This window comes from Bombus terrestris, chromosome 8 (assembly GCF_910591885.1).
Source record: "Bombus terrestris chromosome 8, iyBomTerr1.2, whole genome shotgun sequence".
Lineage (NCBI taxonomy): Eukaryota > Metazoa > Arthropoda > Insecta > Hymenoptera > Apidae > Bombus > Bombus terrestris.
In genome coordinates this window covers 10223531-10247781 of record NC_063276.1, presented here as the reverse complement: position 1 = coordinate 10247781, position 24251 = coordinate 10223531, and the positions used below count along the sequence as shown (strand labels likewise).

At 30.0% G+C, this 24251-nt stretch overlaps 1 protein-coding gene across 6 annotated transcripts in view; it reads left to right on the top strand.

Annotated features, from left to right (window-relative positions):
* The window catches only part of LOC100647004 (octopamine receptor beta-2R), a 173585-nt gene extending 153369 nt beyond the window's left edge, over positions 1 to 20216 (top strand). For 5 of the 6 annotated variants that reach the window (XM_048408287.1, XM_048408288.1, XM_020867655.2 and 2 more), the window contains 3 exons: positions 835 to 2155; positions 4265 to 4495; positions 15547 to 20216. In XM_048408287.1, the coding sequence (XP_048264244.1) occupies positions 1164 to 2155; positions 4265 to 4495; positions 15547 to 15637 (1314 nt within the window). In that variant the 5' untranslated portion in view covers positions 835 to 1163 and the 3' untranslated portion in view covers positions 15638 to 20216. Of the gene's footprint in view, positions 1 to 834; positions 2156 to 4264; positions 4521 to 15546 lie in introns of all 6 variants that reach the window. The other variant, XM_012318605.3, reaches the window with a different exon arrangement.
* Positions 20217 to 24251: the final 4035 nt, after the last annotated feature.

Genomic DNA, 24251 nt, shown 5'->3' with positions numbered 1-24251 from the left:
ACATTCGTAATCTATCACCAATATCAGAAGAAATCGTAGAAACAATAGTAAATTATGAACTTTTGAATTTTATTAAACTTATTAATTGTATAATAATTTTAAACACACTTTATTATAATATATTTTAATAAAAGTATTAATCTTAAAATCTATGTTAATTAAACATATTTCATCTTTCTTGGTGAATATTACAAGGTTTTAAACTCCTAACTTTTAATCACTCTATTTCCTTTTTATTATGAAAAGGCAGTTTTACATAATGTAAAATCTGAAGTCGTGTTCAATACAATAATTTAGTTATTAAATTAAAAATTAAATCAAAATTAAATTTTTCATAAATAATAATAATACATAAAATAAATAAGAATACTTGAGAATATTTTGAAAAAAAATTCAATATGGAACGAGAATTTTTCTTAACAATATTACGATCTGAAAAATGTATCAAAATAATATAATTAAAATTTGTCTATTAAATGGTATTAGATATATTTCAAGTAATTTCTAATGTTTGATCTCCATATTATTATTAATAGAATGATTACTAGATTGCGGATTCTTGAGAAATATAATTTTTTATATTTTATTGAGAATATAATTTAAAAAGTAGAATCTCGCGGTAGAAAATTATCCTACTTACTGAGTATCATAGAAAACACTATACCTTGGATATTTTATACATTTTTTCATATTATGAGCATTGTACGTTTTTGCAACTTTTAATCTTCTATAAACGCATAAAAATCCGCAGTCTAATAATTACAATTGAACATTCATTGAATATAATACTTATCAAAATTATCGCTAATTCTGTATTTAATCTCAATTTTCCAGGTAACCACTAACAGAAGCCTCGTGGAATGTGAAACAGAGGTACTAAGCTCCCAGGCCACCGTACACGATTCTGATTAACTCTCGAAGCCAAACTATTCAGGAAAAAACCTTGGAAGAAGCAAACGGTGCACCCGCGTATCAGCGATTAACGCTGGCAAACGTCCCAGGGTACAAGGAACTTGGCAAGAGGCATCGCCCTTTCCCCGTCGGGAAGATGAAGGCTAGCCTGGTACGTCGGCTGGTTGGCACGTCCGTGACCTAAGGCCACCCGCCGAGAAGAAGAGGAACAAGGTCAAGGGAAAACGTACGGTTTCGTGCGGTGGTCGAATATGACGACGATCGTGACGAGCTCCGAGTCGACGGAGGTGGTGTCCTCGATGGACGTGACGACCATCTTGAACGCCATCTCGACTGAGGACAACCAATTCGCGAACAGCAGTTACTCGAACTATCAAAAGTGGTCCGTACCTATAACGATCGCCAAAGGGTGCGTCTTAGGCTCCATCATCGTAACCGCGGTATTTGGCAACCTGCTGGTGATGGTGTCCGTGATGCGGCACCGGAAGCTACGAATTATCACCAACTACTTCGTAGTTTCGTTAGCCTTGGCCGACATGTTAGTTGCGATGTTCGCCATGACGTTCAACGCGAGCGTTCAAATAACCGGCAAATGGATGTTCAGCTATTTCATGTGTGATGTCTGGAACTCGTTGGATGTGTACTTTAGCACCAGTTCCATCCTCCATTTGATGTGCATCTCGGTCGATCGTTACTGGGCGATCGTGAAGCCGCTCAAATACCCTATCATCATGACCAAGAGGCTAGCTGCTTACATGCTACTCGCTTGTTGGATTATGCCCGCGTTCATCTCGTTCATGCCTATCTTTATGGGCTGGTATACCACAGAAGAGAATAATATGCATCGACAGAAGCATCCTGAATTATGCGAGTTCAAAGTGAACAAGGTGTACGTAATATTCTCGTCGAGTATCTCGTTCTGGATACCATGCAGTATTATGACCCTTACGTACTTCGCCGTGTTCAAGGAGGCGAGTAGGCAAGAAAAACAGATGCACAGCCGTATGGGTAACGTGATGCTGTTGAGTCACAGGCCGAGTAAAGATTTGAATAATTTGAACGGGGAACTAAATAGTGCTGGTTCCTCAAAGACGCTGACATTGAACGAGATCAGCACCGATCATCTGCATACTCCCACCAAAGATAAGAATATCATGAAGATGAAAAGAGAGCACAAGGCTGCCAGAACGTTAGGCATCATCATGGGTACCTTCATAATTTGCTGGTTGCCGTTCTTCTTGTGGTGCGTGTAAGAAATCAGGAATCCAGAATTTCTAAAGGATAACACTATTTCTTAATCTTCTACGGGCGAACATATTTTCATACTGCCCATAGGAAAGCTGAATTATTTATGTCCTTAATCTTTCCAATGTTCTAGATTTTCAAAAAATGTGAGAAAATATTGGAATACTTATTCAAATTCTTGTTATATCGTATAATCAGTTTTAGGTCAATTGTTTAAAACTTGCTCCGGGAAAATTTTCATGAGTGAAATTATGGAGGGTTAAAATTTAATCTTTATTATTTTGTGTTTTTCTTTTGTTTCCTTTGGGCAGAAGCACTTAGAACGATCTTAGAGTTTACGGAATTGTTGGTTTCTGTAAAATTGGTTATATTTTTGTACGGTTTCTTGATTTAATTATATCGTGCAAACTGAGAAAGATAGCGACGTGCATCGCGCTCAATTAATGGGTTTAATTACTCTTGTTAGGATAAGAAAACACAACTAAGTGAATACAATAGGAGTGACAGGTCTAGGTGAAACAAAGTTTGTTTCCGTTTTGTTAGTAGTCTGATAATGAATATTTTTATATTTATTTACTTCATCTTATTGTTTTTAGAATCACTTTGCTTTATCAAATTAAACAAGATAAACTGATATCTTTTTTTAGAAATATATATTATTGGATTGTAAGGATTATCTTTTCATCTTTGAAAATCATGTTAAAACCATAATACTATGTTAGCAGTAGAGAATAAAAAAAAATATACGTATACTCTTTATATGATAAACGATCAGTCTTTTGAAAAATAAACATTTGTATTACATTGTGCTTCCCTTTCGAGATCATTGATATTAGGTTTCACAGTTGTTAAAATATTGAAAAATTATAAAATAATATAGAATCGAAGAAAGTATTTAGGTTTTTTTATTCTTCACCCCCTCTGTGTATTTTCCATTTAATTCTTTAAAAGTTATCAAATAACACGTTCCACGATAACAGGAAAATCGTTTTTGCAGTACTTTTAGTTCAGATGAAGAATTGAAATCAAGTAAAGACAAACAGTTAATCGGCTAACGTTACTATAAAGAACGAATAGTTAAAAATTATGAAAATCGCAGTTTTTCATTCGGCCTATATACATAATAAATCTAAAAATTCTTACCTACATATTTCGATGCCTATCGCTTGTTTCTGCATCAACCGATTTCGATGAAGTTTTCAGTATGTACATATATACCATGTTGGGTCAAACTTCAGAATAGAATTTGAGAAAGAAATAACTTCCATGCTTGTTTGATTTCATGTTATAAGTTCATACATATGTTGGAACTGAGGCTTAGGATATGGATTATGATGAGTTACACAAAGGACCAACGCGTAAAAATTGTAGAGTTTTGTTATCAAAATAATAAGTCCATTATTAGCTGTCACGTTCGTCCTATCTTTCGATCTCTGATTACTTCCTGTGGGACCATATAAAACAGCGGGTATAGTAGAATAAACCAGGAAGACATGAATAGCTGAAGAAAAACGTTCGTGCAGAAATTCGAACATTAGAACCTCAGACATTAACCATTGTTATGAAACATGCTATCGAAAGAGCCTGACGTACCCAGGCAATAAGTGGAAGGCATTTGAAGGATGTTATCTTCCACACATAAACTTTATATTATAAGCTTTAAATATTGAACGATATCCTTATTCTGAATTTTGACTCAATCTGTTTATAATTTACATAAATCTACAAAATGTATTGTTTAAATTTCCATTAGGTACAGATTGAGACCAAAAAATTGTAAAAAGTGATCTTTATTTTCTTCGCGATTCCAACTGATTGGAATTGTTTCAACATACTTGCTACTTTTTATCTAATAAACTAATTCTTTTAATTTCTCGAACAAAAAACGTCGTCGTTTAGTCCAAATTAAAAAAATTATTCTGGAAAAAAAATTCTTTTTTCGATTGAAACGAAATCCAAATTGAGAAATTCGGGACTCGCAGCAGGGTTAATATATTATTTCTGTTTCTAGTGTCTTAATTTTCCAGTTTGTTCAAGGTTCACCGAACGTGTTAATTCAATCATTACGAACGAAATCTTCGCTGAATCCTGAAATCTTTGTTCACAGGTACGTTATTACGACTCTGTGCGGAGAATCCTGCCCATGTCCCGATATCGTTATCGCAATACTTTTCTGGATCGGGTACACAAACTCAGCATTGAACCCGCTGATCTACGCGTATTTCAATCGGGACTTCCGAGAAGCCTTCAAAAATACGCTGCAGTGCGCGTTCTGTTCGCTCTGCAGACGAGAGCCGTCCGACCTCGAGGCGCTCGATTTCCGTCGGCCGTCCCTAAGGTACGATCTGGTCTGACACGTTGAGGTACGCACTATATTCTATCGCTTTTTTCCCTCTTTCCCCTTTTTCGTCTATTTAATCCTTGATCGAACAAAACCTTTTCGAGTCTTTATTTTTGTATGAATGAGATGATTGTCTGGATGATTTGACGAGTGATTTACGAAAGAACAGTGACTTACGAAAGTATTCGAACATTTCTAGGAACTTTTTATGTATGTATTATACAAAACATTTCAAAATTTTATAAACCCCTTAACTAAATACAACCATCGTGATTCTATTGCTAAAATTTGAAACAAATCTGAAAATGTATATATATATGTCGGATTAGAGTCAGGATTAAGGAGATGGGCGTTTAATGGATTTTCATTAGAATTAGCCATTGTTGTGATACAATGGAGAGTTTATTAGCACAGGCTTATTAACCAGATTAAGCACTCGTAGCACTAGTGATAATGACCTTAGGTTCGAAACGAATCCGCGGTCACGGGATGGTAAACGTATGTTCTCGCACAGCTCAAGTCTAACTCTTTGTTAACTAGATGTGAGGTATTCACTGGTTGTAAGGTGGCACTGTCATTCGTCGATGAGATCGTACGAAAAGAATGACTCTCCGTCTCGACGATGTCGTCGAGGAAAACTATATTGGGTGGGTCTAAGGATATGAGATCCTCGGATTCGTCAAAGAAAGCTTTCGTTCCAAAGGAGAGGGAAATTAGCGCTGTTGCTAATTGGTCGATCTCCATATCGGCGTTTTGAAAGAGATGCTGGCCGCCCTTGAGGGGAGGTTGTTGACGGGGGGCAACGCTCGTGGAAGATAGGTTTCTCCTATCTTTCCGTAGTTGCAACAAAGTCTATTTGACGGACTTCGCCTGACTAAATCTTAAGATCTATAGCGGGTCCTCACGTTAGCTAAACATACGCCGCAAAGGCATGCCGACACCCGGCGATCATCTTACCCGGAGGACAAAATCTGCGTGTGGCGGGCCGCGGGATAGAAACTATTGAAGTATTTACTGCCACGTGTCGCTACGACTATTTCTTTTAAGGAGAGGTATAGAGTTACTCTGTGCCTTTGTTAGATAAAACGTTCATCCCTTTGACCGCGGCTACGTTCGGCGACTGATTGTCGCCTCGAGCCCAAGCTCATGATCATAAATCTCGAACAATCGGAGCGGCATTTGTTTAATCTAAGTTACAGAGTTGCGGTATTCCCGCGAATCCAAGGAGGAGCTCCGGCGTTCTTTCATCTCCGACATATAAATATAAAAGTTATAAGATATTTATTAGATGTATTAAATTATATGTGTGTACTATACATTTATTGGATGTATATATTTCGCCAGAGATCACTAAAGTAATATTTGAGCAGTCAATTATTTACTATATTAACAAGCTATAATTCATTTATCCCTCAATTTATGTGCATTATTCGTTCCATGTGATATTTTTTTGCATGGAAGAAAATTGCGTAAATGAAGTCTGTCAAAACGGAAAAGATTGTTGCTCAGTCGCAAGAATGGCATCTTACATCTAATTTTATCTTACATCTAAAATACATCCTTTTCTACATCTTGTCATTTCATATTTGCAGTATTTGCAAGTAGAATGGGAAAGTACCGTTGTTATTGCTCAAGCGATCAAGTTCAAACATGCTCTCTACAAACCATAAAAAATCAAAATAACGTCATTAGTACAATTAAATAAGAATTTGCGTCTCACTGATATGTAGTAAATTCAATGAAGATTATAGAGACATATATTTGCTTCCCGCGTAAAATGAGATCACATAGATTAATACCGCATATAAAAACTCTAAAAATAATAAAACTCGTAGATAAAAATTATAGCGTAAATTAAGGGATGAATGTGTAATATATATAGCGAGATTATCTTTTGTTGTTGTTGTTTGTTTGAATTGATTGTTGTTGATGTTTGAATTGAAGATTCAATGTTTGAAATTGAAGATCCTAGTATTCATGACGTTTATTAATTTTTCAGTAAGTGTATGTTCACAATAAATATCCTGTGACATATTCTACATTTTCAGTTCGCTATGTATTGTATTATATATCATATATTGTTTCACATATTATTGTATCCTACTACAGTGATAACGAAATTTAAAAAATTTTCGTATAATACATATAATATATTCATAAAAAGACTCTGAGAAAAGTACAAAATTACTGTTTATATGAGAAATCCACTTATGAAGAGAGACGGTAATTTTAAAATTGTCTGGAATAAGATCCTTTTTATTTTTAAATACTTATGAACATTTTAGTATTGATTTAGTGCTAAATTGGAGTAAAATATAGTATTCTGTTAAAAAAATTAGCTGTTAAACAAAATGTAATGACATAAACTATGATTGAAAATATAAAAATTGAATATACAAGTTAATAAATGTAACTAATCTGATATATTTTTTATCAGTTATTCTTTAAATTTGTAATGCTGGTAAACGCTGCTTTCAAGTAATAAAAGATGCAAATTATAAAATTGAGACAATTGAAATGTTAACTACTAATTGTTAAATGTACGTTGATGGTAAACGAAGATTTAGAACATAATTGATCTATAACAGATTAAGGGCGGTAAAGAGTGAATCATTTCCAAAGTTATCATCAAAGTTGAAAGGAACCATAATACCTCTATTTCTACCTCTATTCGAATATTCAATTTACTAAATTTACTCAACCCAATTCTAAGTCTGCATTCAATCTTTACTACATATTACTTCCTAAAAGAGTTGTCGTGAATTATAGAACTTGTTTAAAACTTTAAGTACATATTTCAAAACCATTTTGCATTCATAAAATAAATAAATAAACGTAATCGTTTTCGCTAGAATCTTGCAGAATAATTTCAGTAAAAAGGCTCATAAATCAATTAAGTACACGAATATAATCTAAAATTGAAATAGCAAGGAAATTTCATGCAAACATTTGCTTAATGAATTTCTTTTGAGTCTACGTGCATCTTATGCCGATGACGACTGATTCAACACAACATTTCAGACCTTGTTTGTATTTCAACCAGTCACAGTCGAACTCGCGACGATGTAGAACTGTCCGTAACTTGTTTGTGTCTAAGAAGTTTATCACGCAATGCTTGTTTTTCAACGTCATAGTTTGATGTACTTCCAAAGATCTGTGGTACATTCAATCCGATAAACGCGAAACAAAATTCTGGAAACTAACATTATCATTTCAAGGGTGAACAAACGGGAAATTCGAATAATTAATTTAATGTAATATCTCGAATAATTAATTTTATATTATTGTCAGATACGGAACGTCTAAGTTTTCGTTGTAAGAATAAAATTTCATATTCCTTATGATGATGATGATGAATTTTAGTTGATTCTAATGTTTTATTCGCCTTCTAAAGTCACATTATATACCTCGTCTATAAATATTAGAACACTGATGGTTTCATACAAAAGGTAATATCTGATCTACATTAACAAAGTAACGATTAGTCGACCAGAATTACTTAGTTCATGCAAGATAACGATTCGGGACATATGTGTAATAAAACATTTGAGAAGTTATTTCTAATATATAGAGAGAAATAGTGGATTATGGACTGTAATATTGAGGCCGATAACCTTTGATCTAAATTTTATTCAGAAAATTGCAAATAGATTAGTTAGAAAATTCAATGAGGTCTGTAAAAATTTGAATGTAATGAAAAACCTAATGATACAAATATAAAGATTACTTTCATATTCTAATGTTAAGTATCGCAAAGCTGTAACGCTGTAAAGTTCTATCAATTTTATTATGACTTGCCATAATATTCACTACTCATGATCGGTGGTGTTTAGCACGTATAATGCAAAATACAAAATACAAAATAAAGTACTTTAAATACTTCTAAGTAACTTTGTATGTTGTCTACAATCCAATGATTTTGAAAACGTACACCATTAACTCTTAGAGTGCTATGGGCGCATATACGCGTCTGGCGAAAGCTATCGGTGTGAACTAAGGACACATATATGCGTTTCCTGTAAGTGCCCGGCGTGAACTGAGGATGCATGTATGCGTTTGTTAATTTTTCCGAACACCTACACATTTTTTTAATAGTATTTATAATTAGTGTTTTCTCTTTTACATAATATGTGTATAGTAGTATTTTCGGTATTCGAATTAAGAATCAATTGATTGAATAAAGAAATTTTTGAATAGTACAAATCATTTGCTATGCGTAATGGGTTATAAATTTGATAACTTGTCTGTAAATATATTTGTATAACATCATGATTCATTGTATTGTTAGTACTACAATCTACTACTACAAATCTTTAGATTTACAATTTCTCAAGACAGTTTATTTTTATTAATTTATATTCTTCTTCTCGTAAATTCTCTATATAATTTCGTAAGTTCTCTACCATTCTTTTAATAATAAACCTATTAACTTATAGTGTGTATTTAGATATACTATATGTATGTAATGATTATAATTATAATAACATAATAAATATATATAGAGAAATAGATTACATATGAGTGATTCTACAGAAGTGAGAACTATTTGACAGTGATTTTGTCCACAAATTTTTTCATTTAATTTATGAATTGTAATAAGCTTCAGGTATGGTAGAGGACATATTGGTATTGCGACAAAAACGACCAAATAAATAAATAACTATATGTGATCTGTAGGGGACTGACAAGTTATCATGTAATCAACTGTATTTAAAACTTTTAATAAAAAAAACTTCATTTTTATCAAAGAATTAGATAAAAGATAATTAATTTTCTCAAGAATTATTTATATCTATATCTAATATCATACATTAATAATTTCCATAACTTCCAATCTTATCCTAATATCGGTCTTGATAATAATCTGTCAGTTAAACTTGAAAATGAGAACAAAAGTAGTTAAACATAAAACAAAATTAATATTTATTAATCATAAATTACTTAGTTATCAGTCTTGTCAAATGCTAGTTAAACTTAAAACAAAAATCATTAAATTTTTAAAACTAACGAATATTTATTCCCTACATATATAAACAAATAATCAGTCTTGCGTTCTTTATTATAAACTAAAACAAATAAATAGTACATTTTATTTTCTAACCTTTAGGACTAAATTATAACTTTACCTAAAAAATGCAAGGCATTCTTTAAATATCTATGTGACATAGATACAATCGACATAGACTTTTATCTTCTGGTCCTCTTAGAATACTTCTAATCCTCTATCATATTTTTTGACTGGAGACCGAAATCAGGGAACTGAGAATTTTGAGGTTAAATATTAAGTTCTCGCACGGTTTACTATTTCATTCATTAAAAATGAAGTTGAATACCAATATTATATTTATGTTACGTTAAATAAAATTTAGTAAAAATAGTAAACTTAGAATATAATACGAGCCAGGGGACTAAAAAGCTAATTGCAACAGGTGATTGTCAACGATTTTACAATCTTAAGTAATCCAAAATGGCCACTTGTTATGAAACTAAAGAGGAGCACTAATTCGCTTGATTAGTTTTGACTTACTTCGCGTGATTTCTTTCTTAATACCGCAGATATCGTTTCTTTTAAAAATAATTTCACGGAGAGAGAACTGAGACGTAAAAGGGGTGACAAAAATTGTAGATGTTTTTTGCCGATAAAATGAAGTCAATTAAAGTAAAAGATAAATTTGAATGATAAATATAACTATTGTAAAATATATATAAAAAGATTAATAAATCATTTGAAATTCATGCTCTGGAGATAGATTGTAGAGTAAATTTTGTAGGCATGGAACTTCCATGTTAACATGGCAGGGAACTGAGAACTTCACGCATAAAGGTTAATTTTTTAATATAAATAAATTAAATTGGTAATTCTTCATAGCTCGCCTATGAATTTACAGTTGTTATCTTTCTCTGTCATGCAAATATAATGCGATTTAACGTTTTTAAGAGCTTAAAAATGTGAAAGCCACAGAAAATCTCCATTTTTGTAAAATCACCCACATGTATATAATTATAATATATATATAATATATTATGTACTTGCTCATATATAATTATATTTTTATCTCAATAAAAGTTAACATTCGTTTTTCCAAAAGCATTTACTTTTTAGTGATTCCAAAAAGAAAAACAAACATAAAAACTTCGGCATTCAACATTTTGACGTGTTTGATTATTGATGTTGGTATACTGTCACTCATAAATATCACAATTAGAGTTAATAAATCATAAACTTAAATTATCTTTTGAAAAGATATTGGTAGTAATGTATTTCAACTCTTTAGTATATATATCATACAGTATATATACATGTCCTTACTGTTTATAAACATTGTTATTTGTATTAAGTTCGAAACTCTTTCGGTTAGTTTTATATTTCAGAAATGGAAGAATCTGAAGATAAAGAGATTGTCTAATTATAAACTGATTCTCCAAAATTTAATAATTACAAACGTCGATGTGACATCATTTGTTTATATACTTTTGTGCAGTACATATATGTATAAGTGTATATATATAACTACAGAGACTATAAAAAGTATTTGTAAACCATTATACGTATATATTTACATATCATTTTTATATTAATTAATTAGCTCCAGCTATATTAAATTCTGTATTATTTAGTAGTACTTTCATATAACTGCAAAAAATTGATACTGTGAAAATGAAATGTAGGATATGCTAAAGAAATGCTTCATTAAAAAGCAATGGCATGCGCAAGTACTTTTTTATAGCCACTTTGTAATGACTCTACACTTTTTAAATCACAATTTTTAGTATATTTCTTGTAGTAATAATTTACTATATTTATTGATAACTTGGTAAGTCATAGAAAGAAAAATGCAATATTCTGTCTTTACTGGCATTAACATAATTTTAATATTTTTTAATATGTAGTACTTACTTATAGGCACATATTTATGTGTAGCATAATTATTACATAAAAGATTCAAAATAATAATTAGTATTTATTGAAATAAATTAAATAAGTACCAATTAATTAATTAGGTACTTTGGTCATTATTTCTTCATTTTATCGTAACAAAAACTTTTTAAAACGAAAAATAAGCTATAATAAAATAAATATAATAAACAATGTTCGAAAGTTTTTTCTTTGGGTCCGTAACACTAAACAATCATAAACCTGACGAGTTTTGTAGCGTTATTTGAAAATAATCGGTAAAGACAAGTAGTCGGCCGACAAGCCAGCTTCTTGAAAGCTGATCATTCGGTTAGTCGGTTAGTCGGCCAAAATTCTACTGGGTACATCTCTACTATTCACAAAATTATGAAATAAGACCAAGTTGCATAAACTAAAAATATTTTCAAATTATAATGTATAATCTAAAATAGTAAAACAAAAGGAATATTGACTAAAATTGCTGTCTTCAAACAGAAAGTTGCTTTAATATACACGGACTACCTCGTTTCTAAGAAAAGCAGTCTCGTCGATGTCTTACCCTTTTTTAACTATTCATCCGGATTATTTAGAGCTTGGAAATCACTACAGAAATCTTCAATGCCATTCAAGTCCCTGGCGCAAAGGGCCACCATAAAATGGGGTGATTAGATGCGGCCAGGAAAGAAAGGGGAGGACATTACTTTTAATTTCGTGCGGTGAAAGTAGAACGAGTTGAGAACCGGATGCTCGACTTTTTCACACGAATGCCAGCGTAACTCGAGGAACGCGTACTTTTTCCTATCTAGCGCATCTCTCTAACCCGCTCTTAAAGTGAATTTTCTCGAAACATGAAAAGGAAAAGAGAAACGAGAACAGCCTCGAGCTTTTTCGAGCATTAAAGGCTCGATCACGAAATTTCTGCTTGATATTTTAATAACCCTGAAACGAACGCACGATTTCAGCAATGTATTTCTCTGTATTCTTCGAATTTTTTTTTCTATTCTGTCCTTATTCTCGATGAAGTCTTTTTATCTATTCTTATTTTAAATTATATTCGTTCCAAACATGCTATTAATAATTAATAGACTATAATTAATGCGGATGTTTATACATTTACGGAGGATTTAAAGATAGAGAACTGTATAACATTTACATAATTCGTTATAATATTTGATGGATGAAATAAATTTTTCTATACTTAACATTTCTTTTAACTGTATTCATGAAAATACGAATTTGCATAAATATCCGGTCTAGCAATTTGGTTGTTTAAAATAATTTCGATCTACAGTTTAAAACAAGTGATGAAAGAAAAGAATACTTGTATAGAAATGCTTTTTCTTGGCCGGTTCCTTATCATCAATTTCATTTAATACCAATTCTACTTTCTTGAATGAACTTTTTTATTAAACGTTATGCAGATTGATATACTTCGTGTACTTAATGTAATTGAAAGCTTAAACTCCTAACTAAATTAGATTTAGTTTTATATAAATAAAATTTAATATATTTGTTCGATTTTTATTTCCATAAAAGCAATATTTAGAGGTTTTTACGCAGTGCTAAAGCTAAATTTGTTTAACACGTGTAATTTCTTTCGTCAAACCATTTTTAATACTGGCAAACCTTGAAAATATCTTCTTAAAAATATGTTTGAAACTGAAACAGTAGATTTTTTTCATTCATGTTATATAATGATGTGGCATTTTGCATCAGATACTACAGCAATAAATAGCCAATTCTGATTTAAATAGGTGTTAATGGAATCGTAATCAAAAAGGTAGATTATTATTTACAAATTGATATTATTGAATAGTATTAAATACTGTTAAGATAAACGAATTAAAACAGGTGCTTCGGTGTAAAATTAATGAAACGATATTAATGGTAAAATATTTACGGCTAATACTTCATTAGGTTCTAACGACCATTTAAAATTCTACTGTAAAACAACTGCAGTATAAAATAAACTATTCGGGAGCTGCGCGTAACGCGAACACATATCAGCAATTTGCATTGGCGGAAGTAGATCGCGTTTTATGTTCCGCCTGGTTGTCATAAACTTAATTAAATGTACTTTATGAATTTTACTTGAGTCCAACATTGTTAGAATTGTAAAATCTTCCTTCCAACTAAATTGTATCTTCTTTTAAGATTATGATATAAAGAAAGTAATAATTATGAAAGTATTAGATGTTATATAAATGAATCGATTAGAAGTTAATAAAATCTCTAAATATATTTGATTAAATTTAATTTAGAGTTAGTAATTAAAGAGATCGGTAATGTAAATAAAGAACAAATAAGACGATTCAAATATTATCAAACCTATCATTCTATCACTCAATGTTACTACATAGATATACGTATAATCAGGACAAATTAAGTTAGATAGAATCAAGTTAATGTAATGAAACATATTCGTATATATAAAAAGACTACAAATGATAATTTTTATAATTTATACTAATTTAAAGCATTAATGCTATGATGCGATTAATTTATGAAAGAAGAAATTTAACTTAATTAAAATATTGATTAATAGTTATTAAAAAGTTCTTTGAATTTAAAAAGACATTTCACAGATAATTTCCACTATTTGCATAATTACGTTAATTGATTCTGATACAATTCGAATGACATTGATAGTTTTATCAATAAAGCAGAATATCAAAGAAAAATATCAAAATATAGTGGAAGTACGTGCCTATCAGATATAATCAATCAAAATTTCAGCTTTTTATTTTTTGCGATTGCAAGTCAATTACAAGACATGACGAAGATAATTTAATTAAGGTCCAAGTAACGTGATCAAAGTACACCAAAGTGCATATCATGTGCATAACAGGATTCATATACGTTTGTTTTATCTTTTTGTATGACATGTGCATAATTTGTATGCTATTCAAATTTGTAAATGAAATCATACAGCCAAATTTAAATAACAAACATAACTATAACATCTATATTATTTATACATATATTATATTTGTATATTACATATATTTAATATTTATATCTTATGTACATTATAGGAATAGTTCGGATAATGCATTGATGTAATTTTGAAGATGCAAAAATTAAAGAGCGAAAACAATGTGATGTATGCATGTATGTGTATGTATGTTGTAATAACTTACAATATTTTCCTCCTTTTAGAATAACATGTTTTCTTTTCTTTGCAAATGTTTCTATATGCGCATAAAAGTTCTAGTTCTCAAAAATGTATTTTAGGAAAGAATATCATTTTTCTTCAAAATATTTGTACAATATTCTCTTATGAAATTAAAGAATAGTTAATATAAAATGTAACTTCTAGGTATAGTTAATAATATGAAGACGACAGATAAAATGTATTATATAATTTTCTTTGTGGAAATTTCCTAATTTTTATGTTATTTGGTGGTTGAATGAAGTGCTTCAATACAGTAGTACTTCATCTATTTAAACTTGTCGGGAAACAAACAGCTTATATAATTGGAATTTATACAATAGGAGCTCACCAATTTTGCCGACTACCTAATATTTTGCCGTCACATAATAGGGGCTCATATTCAAATAACTAAATTCAGCCAATAAAAATTCAGTTAATCAAGCATTAACTAAAATTTCAACAAATGAAGTACTATTGTATGATATAATTAAAAAAGAGAACAGTCATTTAGGCTTGAAGATATAAACTTAAACGATAAATCTACGAATTTTTATATACAAAAATTATGGAAAATTGTTAGCAAATAAAAAAAGACGATACTTTATGCAGTAATTTACAGGCTAATAATATTAATAGTTCATAGATTTCTGTTATATGAACTATTAGCTACAATTTGATAATTTTATGTAAAATTTATCTACTAAGTTAGTTTAGTTATATAAGAGGAAAACTGAGATTGGTTAACAATATATTAAATTTCAAAACTGCTCCCATATATAAAAAGCGAAAAATATAACCTTTTCCCCTGTGGTCTTCATATAAATTTAGTCTATGTTACAAAGAAACAAAAAGAACAACTAAAATTCTCTTGATTCCGTCAACCCAAAATCCCAAACAATAATTGTTTGTTTGCAAACAAACTATCCCAAACCTGGAACCGCATGAACATCGTCGAAGCGAACAAAACGTATTAGTGCCACTGTCTTTTTTTGCTTGCAGGTACGACGACCGCACTAAGAGCATGTACTCGGAGACGTACATAAAGCACATCGACCGACGAAGATCGAGCGAGTACGGTAGCAGCCTCTGAGAGGAGAGCGAGTTTATACTGTGAATTGCAAATGGAAAACAAAAAGAAGAAAACAAAAAGACACGCATAGATACGTACACACTCACCTAATTACACATCCGCATCGTCGCCTACACATGCAACAAATAAAACGACGCGTATAATCGTCGACTATATATGTAACGTGTAGCCCGCATCGAGAGATTCTTCGCCATCTTGCCAAAAACTCACGGAAGACGAATCTCATCAAGTAACTCGCGCTTTTAAACATATTTGGCTAGCTCGCGTGCTTACGGTTTCAACACAGTACTCGTATATTAAATCATGTGCATTTTGGATTGCTTGGTAATGGATAAAAGACTTTTCAAAGGTTTGCTTTAAGCCCGGTGCACGCATGTTTATTTAGTCAGTTGAAGAAACATTTAAAAATATATTCAAAAAAGAGACATTTGTATGTAATAAATCTGGCAAGGATTATGGGAATGGATGATCAAAAACGTAAATCAAACACGATCAATCAGCAGTTAGTAATGGTGCGTACATACCGCCAGCCATAAGTATTAAGACATCAACTGATACGTAGTACAAATTGTATATTTCTCATTGTTTTTCATTTTCTAAATATTTTGTTATAGATCTATTATTTTATTTATATTGTGTGTGTCCTCTAATATAAAGTAGAATAATATTTGATAGAGCTTTTCAATAGATATAGTGACATAGGTGTCCTGGTGTTGAAGTATATAGTAATTAATATTTTTATAACTGATACTTGTGGCTGGCAGTATATATTATTATTTTTAAACCTTAAAGTTTCCTACGAAACTATTTATTGAAACGTTAACATATTTATATTTTGGTCACATCTTAGGTTCCATTATTTTCTAATTTACTTTAAAATTTGTCATATATGAGACTATGCCGAAGCCATGCAGAAAATAGTAGCCAGTTCCTTCGAAAGAGTCACAATAACAATAAAATACCGTTTGAAACATCGAAACCTTAAAACTTCCTAAAAAAGCAGTGATAGAGGAAGAAACTAAATTTAAATATTTATCACGCCAGAAAGGAGACATTACTATACAAGACGGCTGAAGAAACCGGTAGCACGCGTGGCCAGAGAATACAGAGACACGAAGATCATATACTATCGCGAAACGATCACAGAGATGCACACAGAGGGCAGATAGACGCGCATGAAACGCGTAGGTCACATCGCATTGCCAATACTATCGATATTATTATACTTCTAAGCGACATTCTCGTGAAAAGAAAGGCACGCGCTTCACGCTGGTATCGATCGATCGATGGGTCAGGGAACGATCTTGGAGAAACTTACAAGAAACCATGTTTTGAAAAACATGCGAGAAAGAAAGAACGAAGATTTTCTTCAAAAAGATGTCTTGTCGATTCGTTAACCTCGTCAAGACACCTTCGCCTAATTTTTTTTTCAATTCTTGAAAATATTCTGTGTCGTATTGGGTGGCCAAGTGTGCTGTTCGATTCGTAGATAACTCGAGTTCCACATGAAATCGTTTATCGATAAGATTGAAGAAGTTATAAGAGAGATAAACTATAAAGAATAATGAATTATCGAAACTTCGAAGCAAGTAAATGTTTATTAATGTAATGGATTTGATTGGCAGCTCGAGAGTTAATATGTAATATATTTAGATAACCAATGAAGTCGACTACGCGATTTCCTAACCATTTAATCGAAGGCAAAGTGAATAGAATCGTTTTTAATAGTGAGAGCTCGCTGTGCCTGATATTTGGTGGTTGATAGTGAGATTCAAGGTTCGATGTTAAGTAATAGTCGACTTTAGTGTCGTTTCTGACCTGTATTCAAAGAAAAGACAAAAGAAATGAACACTGTAATCTTTGTTATTTTTAATGCAATTAGTATTATTGCTCACCGATAATGTTATTACATGACACGTTGCATGACATGATCCCGACGTTTCAACGGTATTGCGTATTTTCTTTTTCTTAAAAGAAAATTATGATGTGATATATAATTCCAAAGTGATCGTCGTTATTGTTATCGTTGTTGTTTGATTAGTGCTATTAATCGTCGAGAAGCTATTTATTTTGTTGTTTACGCTTTGGAAAAACGCCGCGTTTTAATATCATTGGTAGTAGATGATCGAGATAATGTTGATAACCGATAATATCGGAAAAATTGTTTTTTAATTCTTTTCTGTATTTTATTGTACGTTTTATCATTCATTGTTGTTATATGATTTTATGTAGAGAATTTATAACATGTTGCGAAGATTTTTATAGATTTTGTGATATTTTTATTTTTTCTTCATTTTATAGTTGAAATATGTCTTCCTTCGAGGAAAGTATAATGGCTGCTTTTAAAATTAAAACGCAATACAGAAATAATTATAGCTCGTTGAACTTTCCTTCCGATTATTTATCTAATCTTATTCGAAAAAAATATTAACTTGTTTAATTATGTATATATTGGACTTAACAATCAAATTTTTGCAATAGCATCTTTATAATCGGACCATGAATGCAATTCATTTTAATATTAGTTTAAATAACGAATATTTATGTACAAAAAATATATATTTTTTATCGTCGCAAATTTTATTTAAATATTAAGTGTTATGTAGATAATTAAGTAATTAGATGATATGATTATAGTCTGTTTTTCTGTCAGGAGTATTTATTTATTTTTCTTGTACGGTTAATAATATTTGTTTAGCTCCTAGTCATCTAAAAAATAGCAACAGCACAATTTTACAATTATATTAAACTATCCAAATATTCATACATTCAAAAATAATAAAATTTCCATTCGGCGAATGTAACGATTTATGTTTCAAGACGTTTAGGGTAAAACATGAATAAGATTTAAAAGATTAGTAATAATAATAAACATATGACCATCTATTGGTAAATCAAAGCAGCGAAATCCTATAAACGTTTAATAAAGCTCTAAATATTTAATAAAAGGCAAACAAATTACGCTTTATCCAAAATAAATTCACCAATAATGTAATACCATTTCAATTCGTACATTTTGATATTATAAAATATTAATATTTAACTCTCTGTGATCAATATTTCCTGTTAATTTTAAAAGGATAAGAGTTTATAAATATCTAAATAGATCAAATCGTTATGTCATAAACATTCGAATCTTAATAAAATTTTCGTTTCTCGAAATTTTCGAGAAGAATGGCCCAACTTTTACGCAGGACGTAAAATGAGTCACAAATCAATTAAAAAGCCATTCCCTATTGTGGACTGAATAATTCACACTGCAAATTAGCAAAGGCACCTTGAAAACCCCGCGCGAAATTCTATTCGAATTAATTACGTGCATCTACGCCATTTCCATGTTCCGAAAAATAGTTTGAATAAGGAATCGTGAACGATTAAATCGATAGTAAAGTGTGCCATTTAATCGATAGAAGGAGGTCGATTTGAAATGATCGAAAGCTCGTACTAACATAATCAAAGGAGCTTTTAATAATAAAGATAAAGTCGAGAGATATTGTACAATGCAATAACCTTTTTTATTAGAGTATGGTTAGGTAAGATTTCATTATATTTTAATTCGTCGATGTGCGTGTCCTTTAGTTGTTAATTAATATTAACTCATTGTCAGTGGAATATTTCGTTTAATTTATGCTTCGTTAATAGTCACGTCGATTGATCAGCAATAAATCAAAGTCTGATAATCTTATCTTATATTGTACGAATTTTTTGTCTTTTGTCTCTTCTAATGTTTCTTCCCTTCTCTTTTTTTTTTTTTTAATTTTGATTCATCGTTTCTCTGTGATAAAATTCGCGTGTTAACGTCCGCTGTAAATAATTTGTAAATATATGTACGTCGTTTCAGTAACGCGATAATCGATAGCCAGAAAAAAGTTTTTCTCTCATATAAACGACTAGTGTTTAGTTTGTAAAAATGATGGGCTACGTGTCAACAATCGCATATGTAAAATAAATCAGCGATGAACAATGTGTCGGAAGAAAATTCTGTATCTAATATTAATTCGCGAATTTAGTACGTTATCTAATGTTCGTTACTTTATGATGTTGAGATGCGTTTTCGTTTATTTTTTGTTATGGAGTTAATGCTCCAGATACGATTATTTCTCAATTGTAAGATCGCGAGATAATTTAATTTTATTTCATGTATGAATTTATAATAAATTGTCGTTTTTTTACAATGTTTCGATGTATTTAGAAAACTTTATTACTTTGCTTCTTGTTAGTTTTGTTAATCTTAAAAACAATTAAAGTTAATAAAAAGAAGTAGGAAAATTTGCGTTATGAACGAAGTTTCAATTTGTTTTATTAAGTACTTTTAATTTGATAATCTATGCTAATCATGCTCATGTTGCATTTTTTGTAAATTTTGATCACCATTTGTTTTTGAAATATCTGAAAGGTTTAATATTATAAGAGAAATTCGCTGCATACCTATGCATACATATCTCACATGTACGTGAAATCATTTTTAGTGAAGAAAAGAAGAAATGTGTTCTGAAAAAATACGTTCTGGAATCTTTTTATAGTTTCATATTAATTTTTTGTATTAGCCTGCCAGAAATAAAACTTGATTATATTTCAACTGTCGAATATTGTTTTTCTTCTTTTTATTGAAGTAATATACTACGTATGTTACGAACTAATCTAAATAAGATAATATTAATATTACAAGCAATATAATTAAATTTAATCATTTTTAATTAATCTCAATTCGTAATAAAAATATGCCAACGTTGATAATTTTAATGATATACAGCTCATTATTAAAATAAATTAAATAAAAAGAAAATAATTGTTCATAAGGATTTGAACAATTTTAATTAATTATTAAATTAATAAATAAAATAAGCATTCTGTTATTATTTCTGTTATAATCAGAATACAGTTCTTTTATTCGACAATATTAATAGCAATCTTTATTCCGTAAAAATTGCAGGAGTTTAATCAATTATCGGTTCTACTGCTATGAAGAATTAAAATCGCAGTTGAATAAGACACGCAGATATTTAAGAGTAATATAAAATGGACTATAAAAATAGCCTTACTTCCATAAAATAATAAAGCGATTTGGAGAACGCCTCGCAAATATCCATTAATTAATGATTAACTCCCTTATTAGTGAAATTTCTAAAAAGAGAAAGATTGTCTCAATACAATCATTTAAATATTTAATTAACTACCTATTCATCGATCTCCATTTTCGTAAAAGACTCATGAGATAAAGGAAACGAAAAGGATAAAAAACATTATACAATTTTTCATATTTCTTTAAAACTTGTTAAAAAATTGTTTAATTCGCAATAATAAAATACTCGACGAATCGAATTTCTCAAAGAAATAAATTTTTTGGTAACTTGATTATTATCGTTCCTTTTTTAATCAAAAATTTGACATAAACAAAATTTTATTCAAAATTTTGATATAGTTTGTTACTTAAGTCTTGGTGGTTCATATTCTTTCATTTATGATAATAAAACACACGACAAATGTAACTTTTTTTAGCATTCTCTTTTCTAACAATTCTTACAAGCATTCATTTTTTTCACCAATTAAAATACAAGAATTTTTATTTATAAATTTGATATAATAAAACGTCTGGTTATTTAAAATTTTAATATGATTTGTTTTTCTTATTTTTAAAACCTTTGTCCGGAAATTTATTTTGCCTGAAATCGTGGTGCATATAATAAGCTTACAGCGATTCCTTGTTTAATATATATTAATGAAACGGGTGACAATTTTCCAAGGGATTGCGACGCGTAACGTACCCTCACGGATCAAACAATCAAGTTCGCTGACTGGCCTCATAAACGAATAGACGCAATGCGACGTTGTCTTTTATGAGATCTTTACGACTGTATATTACACATTTTATACCCGTTATTGGACAAAATTTACACTGTAGTATTTCATATAATTACTGATTGACCGGAAAGGAAGAAAAGATTTGCAAGTCGTGTTTGTTGAATATTTGAGTCAAAACTATTTTGGTCTGAAATTAAAGACTAACCAGTTGAAGTGTGATTTCGTATATATAAAACAAATATATCTATGTTTTTGAATTATTCATATATCTCTTTATTCATTAATTGAAGTTTTCAGCTTTACAGATTTGAAAATTTCTTTCGAATTTTACTTAATTTCAAACGAAATAACAGATATTCTCTAAACGGTAAAATCTTAATTTTCCATTTACTTTGTGTTATATCATAATTTTTCCAATATATCATATATCTTTTATGAAATTAGGTAAAGATTTGTTTAGGACGACTGAATGTTCTAAAAATTAATCTAAAAATTAATCTAAAGTTTTCAGTACCTGATATATAAATATTTTATGAAAAAATTATTTTTAAAATTTTTAATTCTATTTCAAAATTTTAGTTCTATGATAATTTTCCCAATTTTTATAATCGAAAGGACAACGAATGTATACTTGCAAGTTTTTATAAATTGCTTTTAGTTTAATATTTTAATTAAAAAAGCTCGAAAAATTAGTAGAAATAAATGTTATTGAATTTAAAAAGAATTGTAAATATTCGATAAAACATAATTTGTCAATTTTTTAATTTAATTTCAATTTACTTTAATTTCTTTTCACTCTCACCTTAATTTTTTCAACTTTTTAAGGCCAAAGAAAATTTAGAAATATATGTGATACTTGTAAGTTACATGTGTTAAATCGTTCTAGTTCAACATTTTAATCTAAAAAAACATCGAATATTTTAGACTTGAAAAAATTTTCTCGAAAGTCTGTTCAAAAACAAATATAGAACTCGATGAACGATAATTTTCTAATTTTCTAATTTAATTTCGAAATTTTAATTCCATAGCAATTTTTAAGGCCAAATTCATCGTTTAACATAACTAAAAGACTACACAAGAAATACTTCAACTACCTTCTCCGATCTATTGCGACTGCAATTTACGTTGTAAAGTTGCACCTAATGTACACGTACTTCATATTGGTGAAACATGTACGTGATATGAATACACTCACTGCTATAACAATTTACCGAATGTCCCTTCTGGACAAACTGCAAAAATACTCGGAGTTAGTAAAAAAATCTAATAAAACAACGTAAACGACCAAAAATAGATTCGTTATAATACGTATATGCCAAAAAATTTACTATGTTTTTGTGAATAAACTATTTTTAGCAACTACTTTTCACAAATCTTCCATTAGAGAAAACTGTTGACGAAGTTCAATTGTCAAAGAGAAAACTATGGTTCACAACATTAAAATACATCAGTAGACTGCGGATGTTTATACAATATTTATGGCAAATGTGTAAGTGAAAAACTGCAAACGTACACAGGATATCCAGTAATTAAAGGCATAACCAAGAAAAAGATGATTCGTCATGAGAAAATAAATAAGAAAATGAAGAATAAAGTTTCTGTCTATGAGGCTTCAATTTCGAAAAAAACCATTTTGAAAATCTGCTATTAAGAACACGTGTATTTCAAACATATATATAATTCCTAAAATATTAATAAATTATTTATATTTATAAATACAAAAGTAACGAAAAAGTTACGTGATTTTAACCATTGCAAAATTAATAAAAAATCCTAGTTATCTATACAAAAAAATACAAATATACACTTTCTGCAAAGAAAAAGTTAAACAAAGAACTAACCTCAAACTTTAAAGAAATTAATAGATACACCAATAATTTATTTCCTCTAACCTAACCTCAAAGAACCGTATTTTTAGTACTTAAACACAAAATCAAAATATAAGTATAGATGTCATTTAATTAGTACAGAATAAGTCATCACCTTAATGCTGATTATTACAGGCGACGCTAGTATAAGTATAAAGTTGAAAAGATGATTAGGTAATGATTAAAAGAAGGAATGCCAGTCTGACTGGTTATTTCTGATAGACTTAATACAATTATAAAGATAAGCATATTTATTGGTCGAAAGTGTCACAGTGTCACATATACCAATAAGACCCAGAAGGAGACATTGTTCGAATAAACCTTTATCTAGATAATTATTCGAATAAATAATAAATTAATAATTAATTAATTAATTAAATGATTCGAAACTTTTATTCGCGAATATCTTATTCTTCGCTATTTGCTATTAAAGCTTATTAATTCCTATTTATCTGTAAATAGCGCAAATATTTATGTTCACACGCTTTTGTTCTCTCTACGCATTGGTTTGCTAAAGATTGATTGCAAATTTAATAATTATGTTCAGCGAGTTATCTTTATTCGCTCCACGGATACAAATAAATCGTAGTATTGGTGAAGACGAATAAATTCTGTAAATGAATAAAATTATTCATGATTCGCGAGTAATGATCACTTTGTTCATCTTTATTTGCTATTCGTTATTCGAATAAATTTTGACTTTTTTTGTGTGGCTAGAAAATTTCTTAAGTTTGAGGAAATTAAGTACGAATTTTTATTAATATATGTGATTTCTCGTTTCAATTTTATGCTAAAAATAGTTTCAAAACTTTAAAAGACTTTTTTCGATCGAAATAAAAACGAAATTGAAACACAGAAGGTTCAAGGACCATAGCTGAATTAATCATTTTTCCAGCTCTTCACGATTCATTATATAGACGCAATATTGTCTACAGTTGACATTC